This window comes from Cyanistes caeruleus, chromosome 1 (assembly GCF_971803275.1).
Source record: "Cyanistes caeruleus chromosome 1, bCyaCae1.hap1.1, whole genome shotgun sequence".
Lineage (NCBI taxonomy): Eukaryota > Metazoa > Chordata > Aves > Passeriformes > Paridae > Cyanistes > Cyanistes caeruleus.
Window position 1 is genome coordinate 111,711,503 of NC_141701.1, and position 11,791 is coordinate 111,723,293.

The 11,791-nt window shown below is 43.6% G+C and overlaps 1 protein-coding gene across 1 annotated transcript; it reads right to left on the minus strand.

Annotated features, from left to right (window-relative positions):
* Positions 1 to 4,793: 4,793 nt before the first annotated feature.
* On the minus strand, positions 4,794 to 9,970 carry LOC147655826 (uncharacterized). The gene is made up of 2 exons (XM_086851876.1): positions 9,431 to 9,970; positions 4,794 to 5,200 (listed from the first exon to the last, which is right to left on the minus strand). The coding sequence occupies exons 1-2, from the start codon at positions 9,968 to 9,970 to the stop codon at positions 4,907 to 4,909; spliced, it is 834 nt and encodes a 277-aa protein (XP_086708002.1). The 3' UTR covers positions 4,794 to 4,906.
* Positions 9,971 to 11,791: the final 1,821 nt, after the last annotated feature.

Consider the following 11,791-nt stretch of genomic DNA (forward strand, 5'->3'; position numbering starts at 1 on the left):
CACAAATCTGACCAGCTTTGTGCAGGAGTCTGTGTGTGACTTTGTACATAATTTTTAATCTTTGGGTCATAAATAACTTAGTGGAGCGTTATTATAGTTTGTTTTATATAATTCTAATACTGCAGCTGTTTTATATTGTAGTGCTTGGCCTCCATCCTAATTGGTGGATAACACAAATAAGCTAGCACCTTCAGATGCTTCTATTTCTCTGAAATGAGAGGGATTTCTTCCCCAGATCCTTAGGTCCCTGTCAATTAAAAACTCTTACAGACTTATAACTGAGACTTACTTTCTTTTGAAATGAGCCCTCACTTTTAAATGAGATGCCTACCCTTTTGATCTTTCACTTTTAAAGTCTTTTCTCCTGACCTTGATTCTAGACAGACCTCCTCTTTCACCTTTTCTCATGGAATAAACAAACATTATGTTTCATTGCTTCTGAGAAGCAAGAGGGAGACAATAGTCAAAAACAGTGCTGTGCCTTCTCACAGGTGAAAGAGAAGGGCTGTGTGATGTTAGGGTGGAGAATCAGGGCGTGGTGGAGAAGAATTAAGCCCCAAAAGGCTTTAAAAGGTATTTGAATAGAACAATCCTTGCTTCAATGGGTTTGCAGTGTGAGTTAGTATGTGAAAAGTGAGCTACTAGTGGTAACAGAGGAATTCTGGTTTAACTTTGCCTCTTTATGTGGCAGAACAGAAAGGGGTAATAAAAACCAGCTTTGTGGAGTGGAATATAAGAGTAATAAGTCATGCAAGTGGATGAATACGTCCTGTTAATTTTGAGGCGTTATTTTAGTTTTCTTGTCTTCTGTATGTGGCTGTTATTTTAAGTGGTGCAGAGAGAAAACAGCAGATGAGAAAAGTAGATGGTGGCAGTAGAAGAGATATTTGCAATGGGATTAGGAAGAACAAATGGTGTCCTTTGGCATGGTAGAAGGGATTGAATATTCTGGGCATGAGAAAGTGTAGAGAGCCATTAGGAAAATGGCCCAGAGATTTTGGGCTCACAGAGAAGGACCAACATGAAAAAAATCCTGAAAAACAGGATTTCTTCTGAATGCACAGAAGTACATTAAATGGAAAGAAATTTTAAAGGATGGTATAGTGAAAACCATGATACAGACAGGCAAAGCAACCTTAAGCAGGCTGAATATAATAAAATTTCAACGAGTAGAATGGGACTGTGTCTGAGAAGCTTGCAAGGAGTGGTGAGCGCAACTGGAGGGCAAAGCAGAGATTTAATTCAACAGCACCAAGGAAAAGCTTGGTAAATTGCCAAAGGAGCTTGTAGAAAGCACAGCTATGTGGAAGATGTGAAATATTCTATGATTGTGTTATAAACGCAAAGGCAAATTTATGATAGAAATGAAAAATAGATTTATTAATAAACAACAAAGAGAGAAACAACGATAAAAATCCACAATAAAAAGATCAGCGCAGCGCTGGGTGGACAGGGTCTACACCAAAAGGTATAGGTTTCCCAAATCCACGTCTGAGGGTCCTCAAGCCTCGGTTTTTATAGAGGTTTTGTGTCCTTAGGCTAAAATTCCAGGCAGGTTTCATTCACCAAGTGTCTCTGATTGTTCAGTGAATGAATTTCCTGCCGTAGAATGATGACATTAACTTGTGTCCGGCCAGAATCTCCTCATATGTAAAGGAGATTCTGTATGTATTTCAATTTGTGTTGTCCTGGCAGGGCGGGGGAATTCGGGCTGGTGCCGATGGATATCTTGACTGCGCTTTTCTCTTTGTTCCTCCTGATCGCTTTCTCAACACCAGGAACAGCCCTGGTCTGGCAAGGCTCAGTTTTTCGGAGCCTGTCTTTTCACTATTGATCAGATTGTTTCCACAGAAGTCTGCAGGGCGTTGCTCAGGTCCGGAGGCCGACGATTTCCCTGAGCCAGCTCCATTGTAGGTTTGACGAGCCTCGTCTTGTTTTTTTTGTTCGTGTTGATGGGCCTTGCCAAAGTTCGTTATCAAGGTGTCGTTTTGCAATCAGTTTCTCCCCAAAGGAGATTTCGGCCAGCCCCAAGAAGGGGTTTTTCTGTACATTTTATATTTTATATCCTTGCAAACACATTTGTCACATTTATACAATTTTCGAATTTTTAATACATATGGTAATTTATTACAGTCCCTCACTTAATAATTTATCACATTAAAAATTCGTGCAAACTGAAATAGTTTAACCTTTGAAAAGAGGAATATTTGTATTCTTTTTTACTCTTTTTCTTTTAGTGTCTTTCTCTATCTGTTTCTAAATCATCATTTTCAATTGACAACATGTGTTTGCTCTCAAAGTCTTTTAAAGCCTGTACTGCTTCCTCACTTTCTTTCTCTTCTTCTAATAATAATAATTTTGAGAGAAGGGCCGTTTTATTTTGTGCTTTTTCCGGTTCTACTGGGAGGGCGGCAATCTGCATCCCTTGAACCACGGAGTGAATTAATCTAATCAGGCATGGAATTAAACAGGGCAGGAAGATGACTCCGGCCGCGGAACACCCTATAAAGAATACTAGCTTTTTCTACCAAGCCTCTTGTCCAAAAATTTGGTCCCACCATGAGGCTTGCAAGATAGAATTCCATTTTTGGACAGGGACATGCGCTACCTTTTTAATTTCCGCAGCTAGACCTTTTATAGTTTCCCCGTAGTCATCTATCTCCATGCAACACTCGGATTCGTTATACTTTCCACACACTCTTCTCTCCTCGGCTAGCAAATAATCGAGAGCTAGTCTGTTCTGGTACACAAAAGCTCTCATCTGCGAATGTTGTTTTGCTAGGAGTTCCAGGGCTTCTGAAGTGTGGTTTGAGACTACTTCTACCACTGCCTGCAGTCTGATGAGTCGATTGAGGAGGTAGATGGGGGTTCTATAACCCCAACTGCCATCATTAGCCCAGGTGGCCGGACCATAATATTGTATGATCCTTTCCGCGGGCCATTCCTCCTCCTTCCACTTTTGACTGCCTCCTGCCATTGGTAGTCCTTTTTTCAAATCCCTTTTTTGTCGGGCCAGAGTTTCAAAGAGGGGAGCACCTAAAGACTTACTTTCATCTTTAGGTAGAGTAAAGAAAAATGGTCGAATGATTCCGAGTGTGCATGACCCTTTCCATTTCCGTGGTAATTCACTGTATGCTTTTTTCCCGCATACCCAGTAAATCCCATCGGGTGCTTCCCAATTTCTGCTAATTCTTGCCGGATCCTCTCAGTAGTCCCTCAGGCCTATGAATGAATGAAAGGGATTGGCCCCCAGCTTTTTGTTCCAGCAAAGCCTAATATCTTCTATCCATTCACAGTCATTTTCCCGATAGGAGTTCCAATATCCTTCGGGTGGCTCTGGTTGCCAGATTTTTGTCTTTTTGTCTGAATTTACTGCGAGAGTATTTACACAAGGGGTATACCCTACTAGGTCAGTAAATTCTTTTCTTTCTCGGCTGATACAAAATGTTCCGATTATTCTCTTGTCAATCACCCACTCTTCTGGTCTCTGGGTTGTTTTGGATAATATTAAACCTGTCCATTTTAATAATTGTTCTGGGGTCAATGCCTCTCCCTTCCAAGGCCACCTTTCGGCTGATTTCAAACCACTACATATCCAACAATTGGATAAACTCAATTCGGTGGCTATCTCTTGCATTAGATCTGCGAATAGATTTTGATTTGGATTTGGCAATTTCCAATTGTCATATTGTTTTTCCAATTGTTCATAATGTTCACTGAGAGAATTTAACCTCTCTTGTTCTAACCTCTTTCTTTTGTTTTCCATTTCTCGTCGTTTTATTTCTAATGTTAGCTGTTTTATTTTATTTTCCGGATCTAACCCTTCCCCGTCTTTCGAAAAACAAAACACCGGGTCAAACTGGAGACATACCCTTTCATCATTTGGTTCTAATAGGTCTAAAACTATTGGTTCGTTATTGAATGCCATTTTCTTTTCATGTTTTAAATTTTTCCCTTCCCAGTACAATTTATCACCCATTAAACACGGTTTTAAGTTTGCTTTGTTGTAGCAAACAGGGTTAACTCGGTGGTATGCCAAAAAGGTTGATTGTTCTCTCCCCCCGATCCAGACAGTTTTGTTACACTGTCCGCAGACCGAGATCGGGGGAATCCCCTTTATCTCTCTTTTACTCCGTAAGTGGGTCATCATAACCTCTAGTTCTTCCGAGGTCCGAATTGGTCTTTTTCTAATACTCGCTCCAGGGTTAGAACACCAGATTTTTTCTTCCAATTTGCACATTTTGAATTGCGTGTCGTTTAACCAGCATTCTCCCGAGTGTAATTCAGGTGGGCAGACAGTCAGTCTTTCGATTCTCGTGGCAATTTTACATTGCTCATACTTCCCCAGGGGACCCTCCCCTGGGGACACCTCGGACCTCATTCCTTTGGTCGAGTACGTGGCTAGGCTCAGGAGCATCAGGATTCTCCACAATTGCATCCCTCTGCCATTCCCTCCGCCCGTATAATAGCATACGGCGGGGATAACCATCTTCTCGGCAGCAAGGACTGTCTTCAGGGGCCCTTGATGTCCTGATGGCGAACCTTCGCTTGAAGGTCGCCCACCGAGAAGCCTTGACTGTATCAAACCGGCACGGTACTTGCACGGTTCTACGACACTCTATTTTCAGGGGCTCTGCCTTACAATCAAGTTGACCCCTTATTCCTTTTCGGTAAAACAGGAACCACTCCGGAGAGTCGAGTTCCAAAAGGTCCGCCCGGGTAGCGAGTATTAGAAACTTATTGGTCTGTTCTAATTCCCTTTCGTAGCACTTAGTGCACAGTCCCTTTGGCCTATACCCCCTTAAGCAATGAGTTACCCAAGTCTGCTTACAATAAGCACACTTAAAATGTACAAAGGGAAAACAATAGCAATCGCGGATTTCGCAACTTATCCTTTCGTTATTGTTCATTTGCGATGTCTCCGTAGTTTGATCTTCAGCTCTCCCGGCGGGGTGGTGACTTTCCACTCAGTGGCGCTGCAGTCCGGAACTTTCTTTGCTCGAGAGTGATGTGTCCACCCTTTCTCGGCTGTCCGTACTGCAGTATCGGTTGTCAGAAGAACGAGATAAGGGCCTTCCCAATGTGGGCCGAGGGGTAGCTCTTTCCAGACTTTGATTAATACTTTATCTCCCGGTTGAATTTTGTGGATTGGAAATCCCAAGGTGACACTTTGGGGAATCAATCCTCTCTTCCTGAGCTCCTGTAAATTTTTATTTACAGAGATGAGATATGGTTGTAATTGTGCATCCTCTGCTTGAGGATGTGACACGGGCATCCCGTGCTGATATGGCATTCCATACAGCATCTCAAAAGGGGACAAACCCGTTTCTGAATGGGGCATGGTCCGAATGTTTAACAACGCCAGAGGGAGACACCGAACTCAGGTTAATTTTGTCTCTATCATTAATTTAGATAATTGTGATTTTAGTGTTTGGTTCATCCTTTCCACTTGCCCAGAGCTTTGAGGGTGCCAAGGGGTGTGATATTGCCACCGGATTCTTAATGCTTCTGATAATTGTTTGATGATTTTCGATGTGAAGTGCGTGCCTTGATCCGAATCGATATGGTCCACTATCCCATATCTCGGAATTATCTTTTCTAACAGAATTTTGGATACGGTCTGGGCTGTGGCTTTTGCTCTAGGAAAAGCCTCCACCCAATGTGTTAATTTGTCTACTATTACTAGCAGATACTTGTTTCTTCCAATTTTTGGTAGTTCAGTGAAATCTACCTGAATTCTTTCGAAAGGTCGATATGAAAGTGGCCGACCCCCCAATTTTGTTTGTTTCGAATTTGATCGGTTGACTTTCTGGCATACCACGCACCCTTGTACCTCTTGCTTGGCAAGTTCGAAGATTCCCTTACACCCAAAAAATTTCAAAAATTGTTCTGCTAATGCTCTGGTTCCCCAATGTGTTTGTTCATGCAGTCTCCGGAGTATTCCCCTTGCTATGCTTTTGGGAACTAGTTCCCTCCCATCAGGTAACCACCATTTTTTGTCTTTAAATTGCCCCCCTACCTTTTTGAAGTTTTCCAGCTCCTTCTCCGATGGGAGCGCGGACACCTCTGGTGATTCCTTGTGACTAACCTCGGGAATACTTACCGTTAACAATGCCGCTCGTTTTGCCTCCTTGTCTGCCCAATTGTTTCCTCTGGTTTGAAATTGCCACCCAGTTTGGTGTCCCCTTACATGGACAACCGACACCTCCAGTGGCTCCCTGACTGCCTCTAAAATTTGCTTAATGATCTCTCCGTGTATTAATCTTTTACCTTTCGTATTTATTAGTCCTCGTTCTTCCCATATTTTTCCGAAAGTATGCACTACCCCAAATGCATACTTTGAGTCTGTGTAAATGGTTCCCCTTTTTCCTTTCAAGCCTTTGAGGGCTTTTAGGAGAGCAAATAGCTCACAGGCCTGGGCCGACCAGTTTGCCTGCAGGGGACCTGATTCTATGGTTTGTCCCGTCATACTATTTATGATGGCATAACTCGATTTTCTTTTACCTTCTACTATTTTCGATGATCCATCAATGAACCATTTTTCTCCACCTTCTAACTCCTGGTCTTCCAAGTCTGGTCTTATCTTAGTTTGCAGCTCTACTGCTTCGATGCAATTATGGAGTAGCTCGCCTGTTGGTTCCCCGAATAAAAATTGCGCTGGATTTTGGGCAGTGGTTGTTCTCAGCTCGAGACCTGGCGAACTGATTAACATCGCTTCATATTTCAGAAGCCTCGAATCAGTCAGCCATTTCTCGGCTTTTTGTTGTAAGACATTTCTTACATCATGTGGGGTATATACTGTTAAAGGGGCTCCAAAGGTTATCCTTTTTGCTTCCCCGACCAACAGAGCTACCGCAACAATTGCTTGCAAGCAAGTAGGCCAACCTCGGCTGACCGGATCTAGGATTTTCGATAGAAATCCTATTGGTTTTTTCTTTTCTGCCCACTCCTGGGTCAGAACTCTTTGGGCTGTTTGTCCACTGACGTTGACAAACAATTGGAACTCTTTATTCGTGTCAGGTAAAGTTAGAACCGGAGCAGTAATAAGTGCATTTTTCAGTTCCTGGAACTTACTTTCATCTTGCGCTGTCCATTTTAGTCGGTCCGTATTTAATCTTTCATACAAAAATTTTACCTTTTCGCTAAATCCTTCAATCTACTGCCGGCAGTATCCTAAAAGTCCTAAAAACTGTCTTATTTGTCTTTTCGTTTTAGGGGCAGGAAGTATGAGAATTCCTGCTACCCTGTCAGGATCTAACTTCTTTTTACCCTGTGATATCCAATGCTCTAGATACTTTACCTCGGGCTCTGTGAACTGCAGCTTAGATTTGGACACCTTCAAGCCCTTCTGTCCTAGGAAATTTAACAACGAAATTGTGCTCCTTTTAACTTGTTCCTCAGTCGTCTCAGCAATTAATAAATCATCTACGTATTGTAATAGTTTTGTCCCTTCCTCCGGATGAAATTGTGTGAGTAGTTGTTCCAATGCTTGTCCGAACAAGTTTGGTGATTCCACAAAGCCTTGTGGGAGGACAGTCCACCTTAACTGTTGATTTCTGTTCGTGTCAGGATCCTCTCATTGAAATGCAAAGAAATTTCTACTCTCTTCATCCAAAGGACAGGTCTAGAATGCATCTTTTAAGTCAATCACACTGTACCAAACATCCTCAGGCGAGAGTCTGTTTAGTAAAGTATAGGGGTTGGCTACGACTGGGAACCTGGTTCGGGTCCGAGCATTTACTGCTCTCAGATCCTGAACCAGTCGGAAACTCCCATCTGCTTTCTTTACGGCCAGGATGGGGGTGTTATGTTGGGACATGCACGGCTCGAGAGTTCCTCCTTTGAGGAGGTCGTCAATTACTAGTTTTAAACCCCTTCTCCCTTCTATAGGGATGGGATATTGCTTGATCCTGATTGGGTCTTCCGGGTTTTCTATCTCAATTTTGATGGGGGGAATATTCAATTTCCCCACCTCTCCCTTGGAATGCCACACCTGAGGATCAATTTCTTTCTCATCTTTTGGCGTTAAATGGAATATTTTTATTACTAATTCGGAATCTTTCACCACAATGTTTATCTCTAATGCAATAATCATATCTCTCCCTAATAAATTATAATCCGCTTCCTCTACTAACAACAAATTTCTTAAACAAACTTTATTTTCAGATTCAATTTCTACATCTTTTATTACAGAGACCTTAAAAGGGTCTCCCTTTGCGCCAATTACAACCACCTTTTCTTTGCTTGTGAGGCATCCCTTGGGTAATTTCTGTAGGGTGCTTCTTTCAGCTCCCGTGTCGACTAAAAATTCAATTTCCTGGCGATGGGGACCTACTTTAAGTTTTATCAAGGGCTCCGTTGCTGTTAATGTCCCCATCTGAAAGAGCCCAAGACCTCCCTAGTCTTCTTGAAATATTTTCTCATCTTTTTGTTTCTGCCGGCAATCCCGTTGGAAGTGCCCTACCTTTTTGCAATAAAAACATTCTGGAGGATTTTTTCGGGGAGCCGGGTTGTCCTTTTGCGACCCCTGTGGCTTTTTCGGTAATGTCTTACCTTGTTTCTGTTCTTGTTTTTGAACTTCTTTTACTGCGGCCACTAGGATTTTGGCCTGCAGTTTCTGTTTTTCGTCTTCTCTTCGCATATATACTTTTTGAGCTTCTCTTAGAAGCTCTTGTAAACTTTTCTCTTGCCACCTATCAACCTTCTCTAATTTCCTTCTTATGTCCTCCCATGATTTTGCTACGAACTGTGTTTTTAGCAAAACCTCTCTCACTGGAGAGCTGGGGTCCGTTCCAGAATATATCTGTAAACTTCGCCTCAGTCTTTCTAACCACTCTGTGGGAGATTCTTCTTTTCCTTGGCATTCTCCGAATACTTTACTGATATTTTGTCTTCGGGGAACCGCTTCCCTTATTCCTTGTACAATCATGTTTCTTAAATCAATCATGTTCCTTCTTCCTTCTTCTGTTTGGGCACTCCAACTCGGGTTTACGCCGGGCCATTTTTGGCTTCCTGGCGTCCCCTGCGGGTTTCGCCGCTCCCAGTCTCTGATACCTGCCTGTTTGATCATTTCCCTTTCCTCCTGGCTGAACAACGATCTCAATATAGACATGAGATCCTCATAAGTGTAAATACTACTTCTTAGAAATTCGTCTAACTTCTCCGCCACCCCAAACGGGTCGTCTAACAATCGCCCCATCTCCTTTTTGAATGCCCGCACGTCCCCTGAATTAAGGGGTACATTTACAAATCCAATAACTCCTGGGGCGGTAGGCACTTCTCTGAGGGGAAACATTCGATGCCTACTTTCGTTTTCTCCCCAATCCTCATGCATCGATCTCGCTTTGTAGCGAGTTCGACTTGAGGGAGGGGAACTAAGATTCTCAAACATTGGTTCTCTTATTGTTTGCGGATATTCCGCTGTACCCACCTTATCAAATGGGGTACTTTCTGTTGTTTTTGAGGGTCCCGGCAGTGGTGGTTGGACTGGCAACGGGGGATAAGGTGTTTTCCAGCCTTGCATTCCCCTGGCCCCTGAGAGGGCTGTGGTTGCCGTGGTTTCAGTTGGCGGGGACATCGGGGGAGCCGCCGGAGCCGTTACCGGCGCCGTCTCCCTTATCTGTGGGGTGTGTCCACCAGCCGGTTGTTCAGGGGAACCCGTGGGTGCTGATGGCACCACTTGATCTGCCGCAGGAAGCCCCGCTGGCCCGTTGTATGGTGGGGGCAGGTGATCCAGGGGTTCCCAACTTTCTGTTTTTATTTCATTTTTCTGTTTCACTGGGAACAGCCCGACCTTGGGAGCTAACCAAAGTCGGGCGTATTCTTTTTCCTCGGAGTCCGAGGAGGCTTTACGCTCCACGTGAGAGATTAACTCGTTACATGTCCACTTCTCAAATGTACCTAGTACTGGCCAGATGAGGTAATTTCGCAACTCTTGCCTACCCCAAACCTCAGCACAGTAATAGATCATCTTTGCCTTGGACTTCCTTTTTCTTTCGGGACACTTTTCCTAATTTCTCAACATCCACCCTAAAGGACTTTCTGGGGGAATGTCTAACAATTCCTTCGTTCTTTCAGAAGGGTCTTTTTCTTTAATTTCTTTTTGTACCTTACTTTTTCTCTGCCCCATAGTGAAGAGAGAAAATTCTTACTTGTTCTCTGCGTTGTGTTCTTTCGGTTATACTTGGGAAGTCAAAAGGACTGCCAATACTTACCTTCGCGGTTTGCTGCACCGGGGTTTTTCTTGGCGCTCTGACCTTTCCCTCGGAACCCTCCCTGGGTTCTCTTTTGGGTTGAAAGAGTTTACTAATTCCCGAGCTCGATGGGACGTCCTCTTCCCCTTTCAACCCCCTTTGCGATCGGTCCTCCGGGACTCCCTTTAGCCCCGGGATTGACAAATGTGGCAGAGAGTCTCACACGGAATCGCTTCCTTCGCGGCCGGCCAATTCCCTCGCGGGAGGATGGAAACGCGGCCTTGAAGTCCACACTCGCTCCGTGATCAGATCACGTCTCACACACACTTGCCCAATCGCCTGCTCAACCTCACAATACTTACAGCAACTTTTCTTGCAAGGATGTCTTTGTGCACTTCAGACTTTTTACAAGCTACCAAGCCTCGGCTTTTCCTGAAGGCCCCGTGCCTTCCCGAGCTCTCTGGATCCGTTTCTTTTTATTGTGGTTTTTACCTTTCCTAAATTTGGTTCGGATGTTGGGGTGGGCTGCGGAGGTTCTCGACTTCCCAGGCCGCCGAAATCGGCGGGGGTACCCCCCTGGACAGCGAGATTCTCCCACAGCTGTTCCCAATCCGAGTCACGGCACCAATCTGTTATAAACGCAAAGGCAAATTTATGATAGAAATGAAAAATAGATTTATTAATAAACAACAAAGAGAGAAACAACGATAAAAATCCACAATAAAAAGATCAGCGCAGCGCTGGGTGGACAGGGTCTACACCAAAAGGTATAGGTTTCCCAAATCCACGTCTGAGGGTCCCCAAGCCTCGGTTTTTATAGAGGTTTTGTGTCCTTAGGCTAAAATTCCAGGCAGGTTTCATTCACCAAGTGTCTCTGATTGTTCAGTGAATGAATTTCCTGCCGTAGAATGATGACATTAACTTGTGTCCGGCCAGAATCTCCTCATATGTAAAGGAGATTCTGTATGTATTTCAATTTGTGTTGTCCTGGCAGGGCGGGGGAATTCGGGCTGGTGCCGATGGATATCTTGACTGCGCTTTTCTCTTTGTTCCTCCTGATCGCTTTCTCAACACCAGGAACAGCCCTGGTCTGGCAAGGCTCAGTTTTTCGGAGCCTGTCTTTTCACTATTGATCAGATTGTTTCCACAGAAGTCTGCAGGGCGTTGCTCAGGTCCGGAGGCCGACGATTTCCCTGAGCCAGCTCCATTGTAGGTTTGACGAGCCTCGTCCTGTTTTTTTTGTTCGTGTTGATGGGCCTTGCCAAAGTTCGTTATCAAGGTGTCGTTTTGCAATCAGTTTCTCCCCAAAGGAGATTTCGGCCAGCCCCAAGAAGGGGTTTTTCTGTACATTTTATATTTTATATCCTTGCAAACACATTTGTCACATTTATACAATTTTCGAATTTTTAATACATATGGTAATTTATTACAATTGTAATCATCACATGAGCTACGGTTCATTTTTTCTACCAAGTATGTAACACTAAATCTTCTGATTTAAACCTATTTCAGTTTGTATATAGCTATGACAGATCTAGGGAAAAATGTAAAAATTGGTGTATTTTAGGGTTACTATCATTAATCCTTTAGGGTTAGGC